Source organism: Ambystoma mexicanum, chromosome 11 (assembly GCF_040938575.1).
Source record: "Ambystoma mexicanum isolate Mex_15411 chromosome 11, UKY_AmexF1_1, whole genome shotgun sequence".
Taxonomy (NCBI): Eukaryota; Metazoa; Chordata; class Amphibia; order Caudata; family Ambystomatidae; genus Ambystoma; species Ambystoma mexicanum.
The window spans coordinates 137,615,146-137,639,101 of record NC_090934.1 but is presented as its reverse complement, the minus strand read 5'-3'; the positions used below and the strand labels follow the sequence as shown (position 1 = coordinate 137,639,101).

The following is a 23,956-nucleotide window of genomic DNA, read 5'->3' as shown; positions in this document are numbered from 1 at the left end:
TGTACTTTATGTATAATTCCCCCCTCTTCCTCTCCAACTGTCCCTCTAATCAAAACAGCCCCAGTTCCAAACGCAACAGTTCCATGGATACTGAAGGGCTGAGTTTCAAGATCTTCCTCCAAAAGACTCCCTTCACTCGGCTAAACCATAGAGAATATTATTAGACTCGCCCAGGCCTGGGTCTCCTTCAAGACAAGACCTGAAAACAACTCCCGGTCACATCCAACATGGACAGCAGTCTGTAATTAACCGGCAGCCTCCTGTGTCCTTTTTTATAAACATGAATCAATAGAGACTGCTGCCATGTGGCCGGTATTATGTGGTCAGTGCAAACCTTATAAAAAAGAACCTCTGAAAGGGAAGTCCAGCCTACAGGGTCCTTTTTCAGGACTATGTTAGCTAGTCCGTTTGGACTGGGAGCCTTTAGAACTTTTTTACTTGTTAATGGCAACTATTATAGTTTTAGAAGAAGTATCTAAGGGCCACCACCTGGGGTTCTTTATGATCTCTGGAGAGGAGATTATCGGAGAAGACTTCATCTTTTCCCCAATATAACTTAGCCAGGTGTTAGAATGAAGGATAATGGTCACACTCAGCCTTCAGTAAGTTCATGTACGTTTATTCAATAACAACGTAAGCCTTGTGCGGGGGCACCGGCGTTCCCATCCGGCCAGTAAAGATCTCAACCGCCACTCTCCAGAACACCATGATGTCACCACACTCCACATTCCATGAGCTCACACGCAGAGGACACTAGACACATCACAACACCAGGCCTGCTCACCAATGGGGTTTATGATCTGGGTCTCCTTTGGACGTTTGGGTAAGGACAGTCATTGCCATATTGCCCTCATGTTTTCCCCCGTAGAGCACCTATCATCGGTTGCCAGTGTGTGTTTCACACTGAGAATTTCCAACATTTTTACTCAAATTCGATATCTGTTCTTAATCCTATTCGACTTGCGATATAACTCAAGTCCAGAGAGGCTTGAGTTATAACTTCTCTGAGCATCAGTCCTTTTGCATTACGTATTTCGATATCAAATGGTTTATGCATACCACTACCAACTGTCAACAGCCGACCTCCTCTGACTGAAGCCACGTCGGTTGAAAGGACACTTACCCAAGTCTCCATCTCATCAGGTGTGGAAGCTTTAAATAACTGCTGGCAAGGCAGAACAAGGTCGTTTACAGCAGATGTGGCTTTGTCAGTGTTGACTCTGAACCAGTTTACACAGTGACTACAGAACCAGGGATTATACCTTTAATTTTAGATTCATTAGGGACTCCTACGGGAAGCTGGAGGTCAACCTAAGTGGGGAGTGGTCACTGTGGGAGTTTATCAAAACCTGGAGTTCTTGCACAAATTCCAGGATTTAATTACTTCCAGATAAGTAATCGAGTGTTGCCCAACTTTGCCTGCTCCTCCATGTTTCCTTTCCCAGTACATCACCTCTGGTACGACCATTCAAAAATACCAGCTCCCTTTCCTTAAAGAAAGTAACCCAACGGTTGCCCCTTTGATTCACTTTTTTCTGTAAGGGTACACTCTCGGGACTGATGTTCTTGAAGGAAGGAGACCCATCGTTGTCCCAGCAATGCGCATTCAGGTCTCACCCACTAACTTAAGATCATGGTCAAGAGCGCCTCCCCAGTCTGCACAGACTGTGTCTATATTAGTACAAATGTCTTTGGTACAATTCCCTCCAGGAGGGTCATGCACATTTATCAGAAGCACATGTTTACTTTCCATTCCATTCCCAAGAATAACTTCTACAGCCATTGCATTGTTTTTGACAGGATTAATGGTTAATAACGCAGAACATAAGGTTTGCCTGACCCCGATAATAAGACCGACATATGGCCTCCCCAAATGGCCTTTATTGGCCAAAAGTTGGTAGATAATAAACCCTCCAAGGTACACCTTATCATATACACACGGTAGACCCCTGTATGTTCCCATTTGCTTCCTCTCTGTGTCTTAGCACTTGCACTCTATGAAATGTCGTCAGGCCTTATACAATAGTCGCTTGTTTTGTTCCTCTCCCTCCCTTCTCCCCCCCCTCCCTCAACTCTTGTTAATCTCCGGCTCTACCAGAAACGTTGTAAGGCCTAGTACGGTAGTCGCCTGTCTGTTTCCCATTTCCTTCCTATCTATGTCTTAGCTCTTGCACTATATGAAATGTCGTCAGGCCTTATACGATAGTCGCTTGTTTTGTTCCTCTCCCTCCCTTCTCCCCCCATCCCTCAACTCTTGTTAATCTCCGGCTCTACCAGAAACGTTGTAAGGCCTAGTACGGTAGTCGCCTGTCTGTTTCCCATTTCCTTCCTATCTGTGTCTTAGCTCTTGCACTATATGAAATGTCGTCAGGCCGAGTACGTTAGTTAATTTCACATTCTTGTTGTTCATGCCCGTATAAGATTGTCATTGTATTTTCCCTTGTTCCCTCCCTTGCCATGAGGCGCTTTGAAACACATTGTGTATAGGCGCTATATAAATGAACTATCATATCACAACCAAGTCTCCTGGAACACAAAAATATCTTGCACCAACAGGATCGAGAGAGAGCCATCTTCTGAGAGCAGATGCTGATGTCCTCTTGTTTTCCAGCAAATTAACTTTAAACCTCAGTTGGAGACCAGACACTGTTGGGGAGCCATTCCCAGCATTGGAGGGTCGCAGAACTTGTGGGGGTATGTCCAATATCTATTTTTGTATCCTTTATCCTCGTATTCAGCTCCTTAGTACATTTTTCGTAGCGACTGGGTAAGGGAACCTTAATTTCCAGTGCATAACCAAGCGAACGGAAAGTCTAGGCGATTGGTTTGTTGGAATCTAAGCAGCTGTTTCAGCCAGACAACAGCGAAGTCGCGTTACTCTCCCTCCTTTGAGTTTCAGCTGTTCAATAAAATCAAAGTCAGTAGAATTTAGTATCCTCAAAGACAGAATCTTCGCCAGTAATGTCAACACTGCTTCACGATTTAGATATTTCGTGCCCTTCAATGTTTTCACTGGCCCAATAGTAAGTGTTTTAGGGGGTAATTCATAGAATTTAGCGCACAAGTGGCGCACGCGGCTAGCGCACAGTGTGCGCGTGCGAATCTCTGCGCCAGCAGCGTGCGCTAAAATCCATTTCCGCGCACAGCGTATTCATGTATTTTAGCTACCAAAACCAGCCGTGGCGCACAGTGGCGCAGCGACCCTGCAGCAGCGCCAGTTATGCCCCCAAGAACGCCCCTCGCGCAGGGAAAAGCCATCAAAATCCCCAATCCAGCGCAAAGGGCTGCGCTAACCCTGTACCAGCACGGCAAGCGGGGAACGTGTATTACTGGGGTTCGCGGGACGTTTCACACGCGATTGACCCTGTGCGAGTGCGGTACGTGTATTACTGGGGTACGCGGGAAGTTTCACACGCGATTGGCCCTGTGCGAGTGGGGTAAGTGTATTACTGGGGTTCACGGGAAGTTTCACACGCGATTGGCCCTGTGCGAGTTGGGTACATGTATTACTGGGGTTCGCGGGAAGTTTCACACGCGATTGGTCCTGTGCGAGTGAGGTACGTGTATTACTGGGGTTCGCGGGAAGTTTCACACACGATTGGCCCTGTGCGAGTGGGGTATGTGTATTTCGGGGGTGCGCGGGAAGTTTCACACGCGAAAGGGCCTTTGCGAGTGGGGTACGTGTATTACTGGGGTTCGCGTGAAGACTCACACGCGATTGGCCCTGTGCGAGTGGGGTATGTGTATTACTGGGGGTCGCGTGAAGTCTCACATGCGATATGAGCAGGGTACGTGTATTTCGGGGGTGTGCAGGGAGTCCTACACGTGAATTGGCAGTGTGGGTCCTCCCAGGTGTTCCCTCTACACCCTCCACGGCCCCTGCAGGCAGCCCACACCACAGGGGACTACCCTGCACCCCTGGTCAAGTCCCGCAGGCAGCCCATCCACCATGGGCATGCCCCCCAGCCAAGCCACATGTCAGCTTGCACTAGCCACATGTCAGCTTGCACTACAGAGCACCAACTCATGTCCCCCTGCACCCCCACCCCCCAGCAGTGCGGGGCACCTACCAGCAGGCCCCCACTCATGTCCCCCTGCACCCCCACCCCCCAGCAGTGCAGGGCACCTGCCAGCAGGCCCCCACTCATGTCCCCCTGCACCCCCACCCCCCAGTAGTGCAGGGCACCTGCCAGCAGGCCCCCACTCATGTCCCACTCATGTCCCCCTGCACTCCCACCCCCCAGCAGTGCGGTGCACCTGCCAGCAGGCCCCCACTCATGTCCCACTCATGTCTCCCTGCACACCCACCCCCCAGCAGTGCGGGGCACCTGCCAGCAGGCCCCCACTCATGTCCCCCTGCCCCCACGTCATGACGATCCTCAATCATGGCCCTTATAGCCAGCCTCCCCAGCCCAAAGACCCAACCAAGTATTGCATCCACCCACATAGAAAAGGCTATTACATGATACAACCCCAAAGGCAAGTATGTAAATGAACACATGTCCGTCACACACACACAATGGGTGCAAGTGAATGTGAAAACCCATATCATGACATGCATGAAACCAATGAGATAATACCACACATCGAAGTATGAAGAAAAAAATGTATTAAACACAACATGAATGTAATTAAAAAAAACACACAACAATGGGAATAATTAAAGAAATGCTGCATGTCCGTAAAAGAATAAAAAACAAGAAATCATAATCCAAAGAAATCCAAAAGAAATGGTGTCCAAAGTCACAGTCCAACAGAGCAAATCCAAGGGAAAAAAGAAAGTGAAATCCATTGCTCCATGGTGAAAATAAAAGAAATGTGAATAATCCAATGGTGAACTATGTACAAATGAACAATCCAGGGTCCATGAGCCCAACTGATGAAATGAAATCTACCAAAAATACTACCTAATAAAAAACTATATGCAAAAACGTGGTGCATTGTCCAAGCGCAACCAAAATAAAAAAGGAAAGGAAAGGAAACCTAACACTATCTAACTATATACAATGGCGGCGGGCAAGTCCTGCGGGCAAGTCCTGCGGCAAGTCCTGCGGCTCACTCTGTGGTGTCCTGGGCCAGGGCATCATCGAACTCCATGTCGATCTCCCGGAGGCGAGACTCTGCCCTGGCCCTGAGGTCTCGCACGGCACTCATGGCCTGTTCGAACTCCCTGCGAGTCGCCTCGAGGCACTCTGCCCGCCTCAACGCCCGACACATGGAGAACACCGCCCTGACCATGGTGAGCCGCGCCTCTTCTGCCCGCCGCTGCTCCGCATCTATAGCATGGCCTAACCGCTGCCACATGGAAGACACTTCCAGTCCTGGGTCCTCCTGCCCTCTGGCCGATGCCTGCCCCTCCGATGTTGAAGGCCCCGACCCATCATGGCTCCCACCTTGTTGCTGCTGCTGCTGTGCCTCTGTCTGTGCCCTGGCTCTTGCTGCCTGCACATCCTCCTCCGGCTGGGGTGCAGTTGTTGAGGTGGCCACCCCTGCTGGACGTCCGACTCCCGACTGTGGCAGGGATGTTTCCTCCACCACAGGGTCAGAGGCAGCTCCACAGGGTACCCAGGTGATACCTGGGTGGGAAGATGGCATGGAGGACGACTGGAGCATAGGCGGTTCAGGTGAGGAGGGGGTCGGAACTAGGTCTAGCAAACGGAGGAATCCGGCCCTGGTGACCCGTCCCAGTAGGTCAACGCGGTCAACGAGGCATTCGAGATGACGTGCAGTGTCCTCACGAAAACACTGCAGGTCACCTCGCATGCCCCGTTGACGCAATGCCATCCCACTCAGGACAGGCTCAACCCGGTCCCGGATAGCCACGTCCGCAGGGAGAGGAAGGCCAGTTGTTGTAAGCGGATCCCCTCCCTGAAAACGGGTCTGGACATAGGCATCCCTGCTGGTGCAGGATGATGCAGTCACAGGCTCGGGGACAAGATTACACACAGGCACCTCCGCGGTGGCCTGTGCTGCCTCCTGTCCCTGCCCCTGCACTGCACCACTAGCACCAGTGGAATCCCCACCTCCAGACCCCGTGTCTGTCCCTTGCACGGCCTCCTCCTCCACCAAACCCCCCACCAACCTGGATGACTCTGTGCCATCTTGATCAATGTGTCACCATCAATGTGTCTCACACATGAGAGGACACACATGTGGCAGCCTCACGCCCATGTTCATACACATCCCTACATGTCCCTACAAAAACACATGTGCAACCTGCACACTACTGGCACACCACGACACGCACAGCGTCCAATCACTCTGCATGTACACTTACCGCTCGACTCCAGACGGGTCTGCCTCTCAAGGATCTGGACATAGAGTGCTGGGCATATGCGTTCCAGGACCCTCATTTGGTGGTCCGACAGCTGGCCCCGGCGCCCCTCGGCATCCGCTGCCTTTGCAAGGTGCCGGGCCTTGAGGGTCCTGGACCTGAAGTCCTCCCAGCGCTTCTTGACATGATGTAAGACGCGGACTGCCACCCCCTCTGCGTTGATGGCAGTCATGATGTCCATCCAGATCCTGGTCCGTCCTTCATTGTCGGCGCGCTAACTTCCAAAGAGGGCATCATACTGCCCCAGGACTTGCTCCACCAGGACACCAACTTCCCTGGCACTGAAGCTGGTGGCCCTCTGCCTCTCTGGCTGGGGGTTGCCAGTGCAGCCCGATGGTGTTCTGCTGGACATGCCAACCCCAGAGGCAGGAGTGGGTGGGCAACTGGGTCCTGGGGCTGGGCTGTGGAGCGATGGAATCCCAGTCGGGAGTCTTCAGTTCCAGCAGGGGTGGTCACAGCAACTGCACCCCTGGCTGACGTGCAGGCATCAAATGGCAGGGCACGTGGGCAGCAGGCAGTCAGGCAGCAGCAGATTGCAGGTGGGAGCGTGCTCGGGGCTCTGGGGGGCAGTAAATCGGCCTTCTGGGCAGGAGCGTGGTCTTCCGTGTGTTTTCGTGTGGTCAGCTTGATACGGAGTGATTTGGCACGTGAAAAAATTGCACGTCAGCGTGTAATTGGAGGAAAGGCCTTTAGCGTGTAAGCGCGTCAGCACAGGTACGCGTTTTCATTGGACCAAAGGCCCTTAGCGCGTAAGCGCGTCTGTGATGTATCGCGCACGGGCGTTGCCCTGGCACGGGTTGAAGATCCCACGTGGCTTTCCATTGCTCTGTACATGCTTTTCGTGGGGTGCGGGCGTGTGTTTTCCAGCCGTTGGGGTTCACACGCTATTACTTCACAGCGTGTGGGTGTTGGCTATGTGTTCTTCTACACACAAGGCAGAAGGTGAGTGGTACCCCACTCGCACACGGCCAATCGCGTGTGAAACTTCCCGCGAACCCCAGGAATACACGTACCCCACTCGCACAGGGCCTTTCGCGTGTGAAACTACACGCAAACCCCAGTAATTCATGTACCCCACTCGCACAGGGCCCTTTCGCATGTAAAACTTCCCGCGAACCCCAGTAATACACGTACCCCACTCGCACAGGGCCAATCGCTTGTGAAACTACCCGCGAACCCCAGTAATACACGTACCCCACTCGCACAGGGCCATTTCGCGTGTAAAACTTCCTGCGAACTCCAGTAATACACGTACCCCACTCGCACAGGGCCCTTTCGCGTGTAAAACTTCCCGCAAACCCCAGTGACACGTACCCCACTCAGTATATATGTGCTTTTTATTTGTGCACACTTTTGTAATGCGCAGGGACGCTACCGCCTGCCTTCGTGTGGCAGACGTGTTTAGGCCTGTGCATGTCTTTGACTGTGTGCGGGTTTGCCCTATTCGATTCCATGAATATGTGTGGTTCACGTGCGTGTGGGCATTCCATGTACTTCCCAGCAGTACTTCCCCAGCTATGCCTTCTTTTTCACACGTTATTCCCCATTCCACGTGTTACGCCCCCTGTTCCGCCTACTTTTGTTGTGTGCGCTGCGCTATGTGCGCTTAGCGCACGCTGTTTGGAGACGTATGCGCCAGCGTGCACCATGCACGGATTTGACGCACAACCAGTGGGAAAGTAGCGCAGCGCCTTCCTTGAATCGCACGCGTGCACATGCGCTTGCTTTCTCACGCTTGCGCCTCCTTGCGCCTGCTTGCGCTGGGATTTTCGGCACTCGTTTGTTCCATGAATCGGCCCCTTAGTATCAAGAACGGATGTAACTAATGTGGTGCCTGGAATAAAGTCTAGTGTAGCACTGCCGACCAAGTTGGTTGCAGGTTTTCCTTTTCGGGGCATGCCATCCACTTCGGATGTATCAGTCTGGTGGTCTAAGAGACAAACCGAATGGGACCTGTTTGGTGACACTACTTTAATACCAGCTGCCGGGCCTACGGGCACCTCCTTAACGAGCCAGCTTGTAAAGGTACCCACACTTTTCTGCTGTCTCTTTTTCCTTTGAATCTATCTTCTTTTCTGTTTTTATTTTTATTTGTGTGTAATGGTAGTGACAACGGTAGAGTTCAAATGAGTATCCACTCTGTCTTTACAAGTTTTATATGGGAGTGGTGACGCATCATTGTTATTACCTGACGTAGATGCGTGAAACCCACTCTGCACTTTTCTTTTTCTTCGCTTTACATTTTTGATATTAACTATTTCCGATTAATTGGGAACCTGGCCTCTGCTGCCCTTCAAAACACGACATGTTTAGCGCAATATCCCAGCGCCTAATATCCGCGTGTCAGGAACGTGTGGCAATTTTACTTCCAGGGTCTTGGTTAATGGAGGATCAAAGGCACTAGTCCCACAGTCTCCTCCCAATTTCTGTAACATAAATAATTTCTTTATGAAGGCAGAGTGAATACAAAAAGAACCTTTCTTTTTGAAGTCTGAAGGCTCCCCCACCCCATAGCATGGAAGACCCTAGGCTGGAGGCCTCCATGTCATGGGGTGGGGGGAGCCCTACGACTTACAAAATAAATAGTTTATTTTTGAAGTCGCTGTGCCTTCACAAAGAAATTGTTTCCATTATGGTTCAGTCCTTATGTAAGAGTGACTTCAAAAAGAAACAATTTCTTTTTGATGTAATAGGGCTCCCCTCAAACGTGTGCGTGTGTGAGTGTATGGTGAAAGGGTGCACACTTAAATGTAGAGGTGGCTGCCTGTGCGAGTGTATGGTCAAAGGGTGCACACTTAAATGTACAGGTGGCTGCCTGGGTGTGCCTGTATGGTGAAAGGGCGCACACTTAAATGTGTGGGTGGGTGCGTGGGTGTGTGTGCCTGTATGTTGAAAGGGTGCACACTTAAATGTATGGCTGGGTGTGTGGGTGTGTGTGCCTGTATGGTGAAAGAGTGCACCCTTAAATGTATGGATGGCTGGGTGTGCGTGTGTATATGGTGAATGGTGTATGTGCTTGCGTTCAGGGGTGCAACAAAACCTACCTTTTGGGGGAGCTAACCCTTCAAATGTTGGGAGAGGCGCTAACTTCATGGGCGGTGGGGAGGGGCATACTTATTTGTGTGGGGGCGTCTAATTTCTTTACGCATTTTAATGAGACTATTCTAGTGCAGCTTCAATGTTACAAGCAGTTAACTCTCTCCTTTAAGGTTGAAAGCACCCACTTATCGACTGCTGTGAGAATGAGTGGTCTCCTGTTCCCTCTCTACCCTTCCAATCACTCCCCTGGCATGCAAATACTAAACCCGCATCACGATTTCAATTGCCTAAAAAACTTGGCATTTGATTGCAGGTACTAACCGTGAAAGGCTTTATGTTAGTAATGGCTGGGCTCTTATTAGCAGCATAACCCAGGTGCCGTTTAACATATGTGTACTGTTCTGTCCGGCAACTGCTCTGGAGGTCAGCTAGGTCGAGTCAACATAGCCCAAAATTGCAGGGTGAGGGGTGCTGAATCTCAGTCAACTCAATAGTGTTGCACACTACTTGTGTTTAATGCCTTGATTACTTAGTGGTAATTTTCATTACTCCTAGCCCTATTCTTCCTTGTCCCAGTACTTGTGTATGAGGCACTACTTGTGTATGAGGCCCTATGCCTCATACACAAGTACTGGGATGAGGTAGAGGTAGATGGAGGTAATGCCTGACCTAGCTACTTGTAATCTTCATTATTCCTAGTCCCACTCTTCCTTGTCCCAGTACTTACCTATGAGGCAAGGAGCCTCAACCGTAAGCTCTGGGACAAGAAAGAGGGACGTGGAGGTAATTCTTGGCCAAGGAGCTAATTTTGGAGGTTGGGTTAAGCAGGCATGATATGTGGTATTAGTGGCTAGAGAGGCATTTGGGTGCTGCCAGTCTAGCCGTTTCTTACTGCAGCATTTTATATTTTTCTGGGCATCTGTGAGGAAATTATATGATATAAGTGATTTATAATGCGCCTGAACACAAGTGTTTCTAGGCGCAACAAGACAAGGGAGGAAAGATAGAGGGAGGACAAGACAAACAATCTTACTAGGCCTTGTGTCATTAAGATCAGACAAGTGCGAGATCGAGAAGTGCAAGGGGAAAGGGAGGGGGAAGTGCAAGGGAGAGGGGAAAAATAGGGCAGCAATGCTCTGAGTAAGTGCAGCCAGGGCAGTGTGGCTCTGGGTAGTGCAAGGAGAACAAGGGACTGTAGGGTTACAGTTATAGCCCCTAGGTGTATGTTAGGCCCAGAGGCAGTGCAGGGGTGACTGATTAAGAAAGTGTCTGCACTCAGTGAGACTCTGATGGTAGCCAAGCAACCAGTCGGTACAGCAGACCAGTAGGTCAGGAGGGAAGGGAGAGAGAGAAAACAGAGAAGAAGAGGAATGTTTTGAGCTGCTTCCGGAACTTCAGGTGGTCCGGCTCAGGTTTGAGAGGGGCAGGGAGGCCATTCCAGAGGGAGGCACCTGCAGAGCAGAGACATTTACCCCCCACTCTCTGCCTGGAGAAGCATCTAACCCTTAGAAAGTTGGAGGTAGCTGAGTGAAGGGCTGGAGAAGGAAGGTATTTTGGAAGAGAACAGTGGAGACCAGAAAGCCTTGTGGACAAGGCAAAGGGTCTTGAACTATATCCTTGCAGCAACCGGGAGCCAGTGGAGAGATTTCAGGGCTGGAGAGATACAATCCCTGGGCTTGAGGCCAAGGATAAGTCTTGCAGTTCTGTTCTGGGTAAGTTGTATAGATAGGCAAATTGAGAAAGAGGCTGTTGCAGTAGTCCAGCCTAGAGAGAACCAGGGCTCTGGAGACAGTGGGGCTCATTACAGGTATGGCGGTAAGGCAACAATGGTGCCGGTATTGCTACCGGCACAGTTGCTACCGTACTGCCATACTAGGTGTTCTGCTCACGGGTGCCCTTGCAGCCACCAGGTCTGACCTGGTGGTCATACCGGCACCCGCGAGCAGAACATGATGGTAGTACCGGTATCGTTACTAACAGTACCGTTGCTACCACCATCCCCATTCCCATTATGCCCTATCGGGCTCAAATGGGAATGGGGATGTGCCAGGCCTGGCACACACGAAAGCGCAATTACCAGGTCTGGCTTGGCCGGAATAGCCCGGTAATTGCCCATTCGCGGGTGCCGGACCCGGATGCCTGTTTGGAGGTCGCTTTGCTGGTAAAACCGGCAAGGCTACCTCCAACCTCATAATGAGGCCCAGTGAGCTTCTGGGGGAAAGTGAGAAATGGAAGAGTCCCTTTGAGGAGGAGCAGCTGGTAGTGGGACTTCTTGACGACGTCCGAGATGTGAGAAGCGAAAGAGAGAGTGGAGTCAAAGATAACACCAAGGTTTTTTGCCTCGCAGGAAGGCGAAGGAAGAGGGACCAATGCGGACGGCCACAGTGAGAGAGTGAAAGCAGGGGCATGGGTCCCAATGAGAAGGATCTCCATCTTACTGGCATTAAGGCAGAGATCGTTGGAGGTGCACCACTCCTGAATCGCGGATGGACAGTCAGGAATGAGTGAGAGAGGAGAGGAGGCTGAGGGGAGCCTGAAAGAAAGCTGTTATCCGCATAACACTGAAAGTTAGAGGAAAAGGTAGAGATCAGGTGGCCAAAGGGGCCAAGTAGAGGTTGAAAAACCAGGGTGAGAGGATGGAACCCTTGGGAACGCCACAGGTATAGAGAGATGTGGCAGAGAGAAAGGGACCAAGTTGGACCTGGGAGGGGCGGTCCAAGAGGAAGGAGGGCAGCCACTCAAGGGCCTGATCCGTGGTGCCAAGCTTTTCATGGAGTCGATTGATCAGGATGGCGTGGTTGACTGTGTTGAAAGCAAAGGAAAGATAAAGATAAGGAAAGACGGAATGCTGGAATCAAGGTTAGAGAGCAGATCTTCACAGTTATTCAGGAGAGCAGTTTCCGTCCCTCTTGCAGCTCTGAAGCCAGACTGATGGTCATGGAGACAAACAACAGATTCAGCGTGGAGCGTAAACTGGGAGATGGCAAGCTTTTCCAACAGTTTGCCCAGGAAAGGGATGATGGAGAATGGGGGATAGTTTGCCAGGCAGGCAGGATTGGCAGATGGCTTCTTGAGGAGTGGGTGCACAAGGGAGTGCTTAAGGGGAGAGGGGAACGTTCCAGTGGCGAAAGAGTGATTACAGAAATCGGCCAAGACTGGATCGTGAGTGTCAATATGGTCCTTGATGGTTCTGGAGGAGCTGGTGCGCACCGGTTTAGACTACACTTTTCAAGAAACCTCATCAGGTGTTGTCAGAGAGAAAGAGGAGAAAGGAGGAAGTGAGGTATAGATGGGCAAAGGGGGGCCGAGATAAGAAGAGGGAAAGGAAGAGGAGATAGAGGAAAAGATGTCCTGGGTTTTAGCAGAGAAGTGAGAGGACAGAGCCATACAGAGGGGCTGGGAGGGAACGGGAGAGGTAAAGACCGCAACAGGATTGAACAGTTCCTTGCAGATTTTAAAGAGTTTGGCCGTGTTGTTAGAGGCCACAGAGATGCGGGCTTGAATGTGTGTTCTCTTCTTGATGAGTGTTATTGCTTTGACTGGCATTTTGGTGCAACCAGTCTAGGTATGTCTAAATGTGGCCTGGCAGTATTTACTGTAACATTATGTGTCTACACTGGTCTGCATTGTGCAGCCAGTTGAACAAGTTTTCATTGTGACATGGCATTTTTAATAGCAAAGCATTAATGTTCCTGTGCACTGTTGGTGATTTGCATGTATTGGATTGGTGTTACCCTACAAAACAATTGCAAACACTCTGACTTTTTAGACAATTTTTCTCAGAAAGTGTGCTGTATATTATATTAAAACACAATTATATCTTTCTCCTAGTGCAGTGTGCGGCATACCGCTTCAGCAGAACGTTTGTGCGTATTGTGCAATCGTGATAATCTAGTCTGGCCCAGAGTGTGGTGCAACCCGTGATTTGTTACCGTGTTTAGGGGGGCCCCCTGCCTGGCTCACAGGGGGGGCCCCCACATTTTGTGTTACGCCACTGCCTGCAAATCTGACGCTTGGGCTCAGGAAAGTATACTACCCACCGTCGGCTCGGCTACTGCTCCTACTTCCAAAGCGCTGCACGTAAGACTGGGAAACACTTGGGGCCTGATTCAGAGAGCGTTTCCCTATGGGATTGAGCCATTATAAAACGCTCCTATGAATCAGGCCCTTATTCTTGAGCCGCTTGGAAAGCTGTGGTTTCTTCCCCCTGTGCCACCTCCCAGAGTATCATAGGCAGCCTGCAACCTCTAAGTTCTTTTGTATTTAAAGCAAACCTCAACTCCATCCCCAGCTAATGCGCGTTGAAGCTTCCCGTTGGCGTTGCAGCTCACAACTCATACATGTGTCCCAATTCAACCTATATAATACTTAAAGCACACATTTGTGTTTTCTACCAGGAGGTGGCAGTGTAGGGTTACATTTCTCAAAGTAAAACAAAAGCTTAACATTCAATTTTTCTTCCAATACCCATTCTCCAGGGAAAAATCATTGGCTTGGGTTTTAAGACTCATTTTGAATGTTTCTAATATAGCATCGCAGAACTTTTTCCAATCCCCAATTCTTTGATAACTGAAAGAATTAAATAATGTTCACGTTTGGGACAGACATTTTGTGTAAGGAAGGCATTCTTTGTGTCTGTGATCCAAGTCATAGATTCCGTCTTAGAGGCGTTTTTCTGGAAATAGTGCAACACTAGTGCTTGCGTAGGCTCCAGACTGAGAGTCCTGGGAATTAATAACTTCCACGTTTCACAGAAAGAGGTTGGCGAGCAAAGGCTTCAGTCCAGAGCCCTTCCACTGTTCTTGTCTTTCATTTAATTTTTCTAGCTATCAGGTGGGCCTGATCTTTTGTACATCCTACTGGTAACTAGAAAGGGAAACAAGGTTTCTAAGTATATTTGATATCACACAGCGGAAAACATGTGTTCTGTATAGACACAGAACATATACAAGAAGCTGGACAGACATTGCAAATAAATCCCAAAAAAAACACATTGCAACCAGTTGCAGATCATAAAACTGTACTTCTACTTGAGGCATTGTGTAGGGGCCTTGTGGTGTGGGGGTGTGGGTAGGGCGAACGCATGGCAGGTACGGGTCTGCGCTGTGGGTGTGGATGGACAGAGCATCAGGGAGGGGTGTGTGGGCTAGCGATGCAAGATGTCGGTTACGCGTCTCTTGCTGTCTCGGCTCGTATACCGGCTTGGCTCTGGCTCGGCTCTACCCATGAATTCCGTGGCTCACCCACCTCTCATTACAGGCTGCGCACAGGGCTGCGATACCCTGTTCAGAGCATGTGTTTGTACACAACACTGGGAGGATAGCCAAGGAAGGGTATGCTCATCCTTTTTGCATAGACTTGCATAATAGCCTGGCACTTATGGGGTTAAACTTGGACACTGGTCAGTTGGATCGTCCCTACTACGCCTTAATATGGCATGCATCATGCATTGCATCAATCTGGGGAGCCTACAGCCCCCTGGGTCTCTGGCCACCTCTCATAAACCCCACTTCTACAGCACAAAAATGAAGACTTAGTACTTTGTCGCTGGTCTTATTAAGTGGTTTACAATTTTCAGAGGCCTGACCGAAGGCGAACATTGTACTGCATGGCATGAGTGGCACATTGTGCCTTCACGTGGAAATTATCTTACTAGCATACCCTATGCCTCAAGCTCATGTTGTGTTGAAAATATTATCAGTGAGCATGTGTATTTATTTATTTGCATTTTTAAAGCTATCACACAGCCCGCGGGCATCGAGGCGCTGATACAGGAATAGGTATTTTTTAGTTGCGTAATTTTTTTTTTTTTTATTAGTCTTAGTTGCGTATTTATAACACGCTTAAATGCGAAGAGGTTTCTAAGTGTGGACCCGGGGATCGAACCTGTGTCGTCTTGCTTCCAAGGCAAACACGTTGCAGCTGAGCTATTCTCCCGGCGTATTTTGTGCATATAGTGAGTGATCCCTCTTTGTGAAATGGTGGGAATTCTGTGCTGGAGACTGACACCATTCCACTTTCCGCAGGCATCTGCAACCTGCGGCTCTCCATATGGTTTTGACTATCGTTCCCCTGGTACCTCCCCATTGAATATACTACCTATGGCTGATGGGAGTTGTAGTCCAAAATACCTGGAGAGCGAAAGGTTGCACACCCTTAAACCATAAGGGCCTTTACGCATAGGGTTGACATTTGTAAGCATAAATCATTGATTGCTTTGTAATGGTGTGTTGTGTGCAGTAGCAATATTCGCTTCAGCTATTGTTGCTTTTTATTTGTGATCAGGTGCTGATGTCACAGTGCGGTTACTCTCACAAGAGGTCGATCTGGAGGTGCAGCTGCCCTTTGGGTCTCATACGCGTGAATTTCTACAAGAGATCAACAAGTCTTATCCAGGTAGGAAACCCTGCTGTCTATTCCCTTTGTCAGTTACCATGGTGTGCCAAGGAAGCGGGGGACATTCTGGAAGAAGCGGTCCATTCTCGAAGAACCAAAACTGTTAGGTTGTGCACTTTAAGCAGAGACGTCAATTCACCAAAATTCTATGGGCAGTGGAGGTGATTTTACATGCCCAATGACATCACAGAAAGTTGTTGGAATTACAGGAAGTGAGATCAGGTAACCGTGGACACTAATGACATCATAGAAACTGACATCTCAGATATTTCAAAAGCTGCAATAATTGTTAGAATGAATACATAACGAAATAGCCACTCAAGCATGCAAAAAGCTATTTTAGTTACCAATAATATGTTCACTGGGGTGCTGGCTTGATATGCCTTGGGCACAGGCATGGTATGATACAGGAACACCCAGCATATCATGGGCCAGAGGTTAATTGCTAATATTCCAGTAGAGGCTCATATGGCCAGTTACTGCAATGCTATTCCAGTTATATATAGCCTCACATAGCAGGTATAGTCACCACATCTATAGTACAGTTTCACATGTCCAGGTGCTGCCATCACATGTAAAGGACAGCTGTGCTTGTCCCAGCACCGCCATCTTACACCAATATATGCCTTGTTTCCCTGGTATAGTCATCATAAGTAAGGCAGAGCCTCACATTTCCAGGTGGTGCTATCACATGTAAAATACAGCCACGTATGCCATCTTACACCAGTATATGCCTTCTTTCTCTGGTATAGTCATCATAAGTAAGGCCGTGCCTTCCATGTGCAGGTGCTGCTATCACATGTAAAGTACAGCCTCACCTGTCCCAGTATGCCATCTTACACCAGTATATGCCTTCTTTCCCCGGTATAGTCATCATAAGTAAGGCAGAGCCTTGCATGTCCAGGTGCTGCCATCACATGTAAAGGACAGCTGTGCTTGTCCCAGCACTGCCATCTTACACCAATATATGCCTTGTTTCCCTGGTATAGTCATCATAAGTAAGGCAGAGCCTCACATGTCCAGGTGCTGCTATCGCATGTAAAATACAGCCACGTATGCCATCTTACACCAGTATATGCCTTCTTTCTCTGGTATAGTCATTATATGTAAGGCAGTGCCTTCCATGTACAGGTGCTGCCATCACATGTAAATTACAGCCACGCTTGTCCCAGTACTGCCATTTTTCACCAGTATATGCAACCAATGATGGATATGCACGAAGAATGAAGAGGAAAACAGCAAAGAATGATCTGATGAATGTTGCCTTTAGGCACCACCATGGGCCCCTCCAAAGAGAAACTCTGTGAGAAGGGAATCAGGATACTGCTCCCTTTCCCAATCGTCGAAGATACATTTTCTCTCATTCAAGATTTCAATATGTCTCAGTCCAATGTTAGCAAACTCCTGTAGCTCAAGAACAATAACATCTTCCCCCCTTGTTTAGCAGCTACAAAGAGAGACTTGAATGAACCACAAACCAATTAACTATCTATCTATCCACTAGACAGTCTCTGCCTCCTTCTTCCTCATCATTGATCTAGTCTGCACGTGCTGATCTACTTCTCCTTGACTTGCTTCGGAATGGGGTGGGGTGTGATGGTCTCACCTTTGTAGATCTTCACGTCTCTGAGGAACATCCAAGCACATCTTCCTTGTACTTTCAGTGCCGATGGAGTAATGTCCACTACGATGAAGGGACCGTTAAACCTAGGTTGATGCCATTTGCGGACAAAGTTACGGAAAGAATTTGGTCACCGCAAAACAGTCTTGGCAATAGAAATTAACTTCATCCGGTTGCTGTATGGTTTTCATCTGTGTTCTGAGACAGAAACCCTGTTCCCTTGAATTGGTCTGAAATGACCGAGATACTTGAAGTCATACATGTTAAGTAGGCACACAGCTCATTTCTGGTCAAGTGGCACAGTGAGTAGAGTGCTCACTATGACATCTGTGCAGAGCCTGTTAACGCAGGTTCGAATCCCGGCAGGGCCAAACTCAGCCTTTCATCCTTCCGAGGTCGATAAATGAGCACCACGCACCGTGGGTAATAATAAGCTGCGCTCAGATACCTGAGGGTTCGTAGCGCAATATAAATGCCTAATTATTATTATTATTATTATTATTATTATTATTATTTCCTAACAATTCTGCTGTTGTCTGGGCATCACTTCTAGTCCTTCATGGAGAAGTGAGAGGCCTTTTCATTCGCCTCCCCATTACTAGTTCATGGGGCGTAATATGGTCAGAGTCTGGTTGATTCCACAATGCATATAATGCAAGAGGCAAACAATGCAGCCATCCTTTTTTCAATGTCAACTTAAGCTTGGCTATTCTCTCTTTAAGCAGTCTGTTGAGCCGCTCACAGATCCGTTTGCTTGTGGGTGATAAGGTGAAGAAAACGTATGCTTTACACTGAGCAATAAGCACATTTTCTTGACCACTTAATTCACAAAATGTCAAATTGTGGGCCATTATTTGATCTGAATACCTCACATACTTCCCATCTAGGAAATACTTCTCTAATTAGAAACTTCACAGTGCAAGTGGCATCTGGGTGTGTGAATGGACCAGCTTCGATCCACCTACAAAAGGGGCACACCACCACTATCATATATCTATAGCCATTACAGACCTGCAGTATATCAACATAGTCAATATGTAAACGCTGAAATGGACCATTCAGTCGAGGGATAACACCTCTGTTTGCAGCGTGTGCCCAGCAGTAAACTTTTGACATACAATGGAATTTACTACATAAAATGCAATGTGTTCTAACAAATTCGGTATGAACCAGTCCTCTGCAATAGCTGCTGCAAGGTTTTCCCTAGTGACATGCGCAGGGTAGTGTAGCTGTTCCAATGCCACCCTTAATAAGGCTACAGGCATCACCGGTTTACCAGTGTTTTCCTGTCACTACAATGCCTCGGAAGGGGATAAAGAACACCCCCTCCATGTCCACAGACATTTCTCATCCTGTGATGCTTCACCTTGTACTTCCATTAATTGTGCCTTTGACAAGTTATTGAAGCTTTCATTGTTATCATCATCACCCCCATTCTCTCACTTACAACAGGCATATCAAAGCTCATAATATCTTTAGAATATGCAACTCGTTTTGCTTCTTCATCTGCGGCTTGATTTCAGCATGAGATAAAGTCTGCTCTCTTAGTGTGCTCTGTGCACTTAACGATTGCGATGGGTACCAGAGGCTGTAGTGCTTTAATAAGTCTGTCCAATAAAGTGGCGTATTGCACTGGATTGTCGTCCGCTCGGATGTAGCCTCTCCTTTCCCAAGGTGCTAGCCCTGCGTGTACTGTCAACGTCACATAGTTGGAGTAACTGTACACGGTTACTTTCTGGTCTGTGTGTTTCTCGAGCGCAACAATCAGTGCCACTCATTCTGCAACCTGTGATGAAAAGTGAGACGGTAGTCGTGCACTTGTCATTACTTGTCATTACTTCAAATTCCCCATTAGCCATGTGCCTTACCACAGCGGCAGCTGAATACCTTTGCCCATAAATTTGATCAATTTTCAAAGACCTATCAATAAAGAGAAATTCCCCAGAGCATTTTCTTTTACTCTCAGAATCTCGTCATAAAATTCCTCATAAGTCGAGCAGTCATGTGCATGATCGTCATCTACCAGTGGTTCAGCTACAAATGTGGCAGGATTCGCAGTCTTACATCTAACTATTTTGATTGTTGGATTCAATATAACCACCTCATAAGCAGAAGCTCTTTGAGACGTTAGTGTACCTTTAGGTTTCTTCAAAACCGCAAATAGTGCATGCTCAACAAATAGCGTCATGGAACACCCCATCACTATGCTGGCAGACATCTCAATGGCAAACACGGCGGCTGCCAAAGTTGGTTCTCAGGGGATGTGACCCCGTATTACTGGGTCCAAAATCCCACTGTAATACGCTAAGGGCTTATATCCCAACGTAGTTCTCTGCGTGAGCACTGCGTAATGACTGTTCCATTTGTGTGCAAAAATAAAAATAATTCCTCAGAATAATTAGAAATTCCCAGATCTGGAGCTGTGCAAATTGCCTTTTCAACTGGTCAAACCCTTCCTCCATTTCCTCAGTCCATACAATCTTTTCCTGACTTGCTCGAGCCTTTTTCAGGGCCTGCAACAATGGCCTTGTGTAAGAGCTATAATAAAATACCCATGCTCTCACATAATTACATAATTCCGACAATTGCTGCATGTGCTTTATCGTGTGCGGTTTTGCAGTTTTCAAAAGGGCCTCAGCCCTTTCAGGTGTAACCTTCTTTCCTTCATGTGAGATTAGCTGGCCTTTGTATAACACCTCTTCTTAGCAATACTGCAATTTCACTTTGTCCTCCTTATATCCCTTCTCGGCTAAAATAATCATTAGCTGAACTGAGTCACGTCTGCACTCTTCTTCTGATGTGCTACTAATCAAAATATCATCTATGTATTGCAGTACAACACTCGGCAAATCAATATTGCTTAAGTCCATCTGCAGGACTCTATTGAAAATCAATGGAGACTCACAGTGCCTCTGGGGTAATCTTGTGCTTTTTAATTTAGTCTGTTTGAACGTAAATGACATCAGATCTTGAGAATCTTTATGCAACAGGATTGAGAAAAATGCATTTTTCAAGTCAATCACAGTGAAATATCGTGCCTCAAAAGGGATACTACTTAAGGTCATCGCTGGATTAGGAACTAGAGGAAACTCGGCATCTACAATCTGGTTAACCGGGTGCATGTCCTGAATTAAACGCCATGACCCCGCCTTCAATTTCCTGACAGGATACAGAGCTGCATTGCATGGTGACTCTGACATCACTAAAATACCTTGATCCATCATGGCGGATATCATTTTAAAAATACCCTCATCTGCCTCTCGAGACATGGGGTACTGTCGTGCTCGAGGTAAAATTGATCCTGGCTTCAGTTTAATCTGGACTTTTCCAACCCCTTTTAGTAGGCCTACGTCATAAGGGCCGACGGGACCTCGCATCTTTCTGCACTAACCCAATATGTAATGCTCATCTCGAACACTACTTCGTCATCAGAAGGGTCATCTTTAAACATGTCCTCATCGGTGATGTCAGTTAGTCTGTAACCTTCTCCAATAGCAATGACTGTGCTCCATGATCTACCTTGATCATCAAATCCTATGAGCATATCCAAAACCGCTCGTACTACTGATGCTTGCAACTCTAAGGGAAAAATCTGCCCCCCCTCTTCGTCCATGGGAACCTCTGGTCTAAAGAGAAACTCATCAGGTATTCTCATAATTTTACCTTCTAGTCCAGGCAGCCATTTTAACAAAATGCGTACCCCATAATGAAACACCTCTGGTTCTAACGATACTCCTCGTATGGCTATTTGCCCTGTAAACGTCAATCTATTCCTGGTGTTGAACACACTATGCCTTCATCATATTCAGCTTTGTCATTAAATCTCGACCCAGTATATTAACTGGTGTCTGTTTTGAAGACAACAATGGAAAATACATATTGCACTCTCCTATCGAGACAGGCAATTTCTCATTAAAAGGAACTCTACTTGTAGCTCCTGTGAAACCTTGAGCATTCATGGCATTTCCTGACATTAAAAGGTTTCCCTCTCGTATACATGAGCAAGTTTCATCCGTGTCTACTAAAAAAGAAAATGATTTGCCTGCTATTGTGATGTCAACCCTTGGTTTTTCTTGAGGATTTGGCATTACTGATAGTACTGAACAGATCAGGTCACCCAGTGAGCTGTCCTATTGTGAGTACAGGCTTATCCCTGTGCCCGTGAAAGGATTCCCTCCCTCGATGGTGACACCCCCTATCCTAGAAGTCAATAAATGTCCTGTGTTTGCACTCTGCTGTATTTGCATGGGTGTGTGCTGTGACTGCCCTTGGGGCAGATTCAATGGTGCTTGTTGTGGTTGCACAACCTGTTGTATTCTTGGCATTTGTGCTTGATACACTGTTTGATCTTGGGCAAACCCATCCCTATTTTGTGAATTATATGCAGGCGGGAAAGCGGTTCCCCTTTTTGAGAACTGTCCATTCTGTACATACCCTTGGCTTCCACATGTTTGTGCTAAATGCCCTGTCATTCCACATGTCCAACATACAGGAGGGAGTCTTCTGATTTGCCCTCCCTGCATGCCTTCATTATCATTCTGTATATGCTGAAACCCACCTTAGTCACTCTGGAAGTTCCCTTTATTACTCTGAAAACCGCCTCTTCCACAGAAGTTTCCTCTACCTCGTGGTACAAATCCCTTCCCTCCTTGATCGAACTGCCGTTGGGTATTCACGTGCAGAATACCCAGTGTTTGCTGTGTTCCCTGCCCTTCTCCACTAGTTAACATTGTCCCTTCTATAGCTTTTTCTGTACAAATTTAGCCTCTTCATCTTCCTGCCTTCTTCTTTCTTTTGACTGTTCTATTGCAACAAATGACAATGATGCGCTATTGTCAACTGTATTTCTGGCCATGGTTTTGCCTCCATACCCACCAATTTCTTAAAGCTGTCTCAGCACTTTGTCTGGCAGCCCTTGACATAATATATGATAAAATACAGATATACATTTTCCCCACATCTCGCTCATTTCCAAGCTCCACTGCTCTTGGAAATTCTAAATGTAAGCCAATGGACCCTCCCCTTCCTGCATCTTATAGCTCCCATGTCCGATGTGTCTGGATATTGTACCCGAAGCGCTTCCAGACTGCCACTCTGCAATTATTAAACGGTGCTCCACCATGAGATGTGTTCTGAGCAGTGACACCTGCGTAACCTGCTCTCGACCAAATGTCATTGGCTCTCTCCCCAGGTTTAGCTGCTAGAAGACCATTAATGTCCCCTATAGCTAACGTATTCCCTCCGGTCACTTTTTCTAATTCATAAATCCATTTTCCAGCACCCGATGTCAAACTCAGGAGTTTACACCTCAGATTATCCTTATCCATCTGGGGCCAAGGAATATACTGCGGTCTGACCCCTCCCCTTTCTAACAATGGAAATTCTGAGATCTCAAAATCGCATTTGTCCCCCATCGTCTGTCTGTCCAGAGCAGGGGCAATGGTTCCACACTGTTTTCTTTCCCAGTACTGACCTTAGTCTGCTCACATAAGGTGGCAAATCCCCCCCTCACACTATGGGATCACCCCTTAGGTGGATCTAGCCATGCCAGTGGTTCTGGCGTCCTCGGTTTAGGTAGGTCTAGATCTGACCATCTCACTTCTCTGTCTATCGGAAAACACCCTTCAGAACCATATACATTAGTTCCCTCCTCCCCACAAAGGTTTCTCTATCTTCGTCTGACCTATCCTATCCCCAACTAATGTGGCTTCCCTCTTTCTCATCTCTATTCAGAGCCAGCTTGTCCAAAGACAAAGCTCAATGCTCGAGCCTAAACAAACCTCCCTCCTTGCCTTGTGTGGCTGTGTACCTTCGATCATTCTTTCCCTTGCCTTCTATTCTTTTTTGGTCCTCATGTCAGGATAGAGCTTATCAATTTTTTCTCCAATGCTTCTTATATCAAAATCATCCTCTACATCTACTCCAGGCGGTCCTGGCATTGGTACATGTGTTGGGAAGAACTCTGCTATGTCCTCCCATGCTACTACTGGATTAGGTTCCATTAACTCTCTTCTATATGATCAATGTCACATGCCCTTTGTCTTCTCTTGAGTTCTATTTTCTCGTCAAGCTCTCTTTGTTTCCTTGCTTCCTCCCTCACACTTTGTTCTTCCTGCCTTTTCACCACTCTTCTCTCATTTGCTCTATGCACTTCATCATCTTTGCATCTTTGTATTCTTTTATCCCTTATTTTCTGTTCTTCCTCTTCCTCTCTTTTCCTTTCTAGCCTGTCTCGTTCTTCAACTGCTCTGTGCCTGTTATCATACTTCCATTGCTCTTCTGCTCTTTCCTCTTTCAATCGTTTCTCTCACTCTGTCTTTTTTATCCTGTTTATCCTTATCTTCTTCTTGTCTTACTTCTTTGATGCTCTTTCCATCAAGTTTAAGCAATATCTGACCTCCCATTAATTCATTCTGTACAATAGCTATCTCGTCAGCTTTATCCTTCTCTCTTTTCCATCTTTTGATTTCTCTTTCTATGTCTAAAGACATACCGGGTCAATCACTTCTTTCCTTGTCCCATGGGACTTTAGGAATCAAATCTCTTTCTGGAGTCTTTTTCAAAAC

At 47.6% G+C, this 23,956-nt stretch overlaps 1 protein-coding gene across 3 annotated transcripts in view; it reads left to right on the top strand.

Moving 5' to 3' along the window:
* The window catches only part of INPP5B (inositol polyphosphate-5-phosphatase B), a 1,358,813-nt gene that overhangs the window by 52,606 nt on the left and 1,282,251 nt on the right, over nt 1–23,956 (top strand). For all 3 annotated transcript variants that reach the window (XM_069622659.1, XM_069622660.1, XM_069622658.1), the window contains one exon: nt 15,659–15,769. In XM_069622659.1, the coding sequence (XP_069478760.1) occupies nt 15,659–15,769 (111 nt within the window). The remainder of the gene's footprint in view (nt 1–15,658; nt 15,770–23,956) is intronic.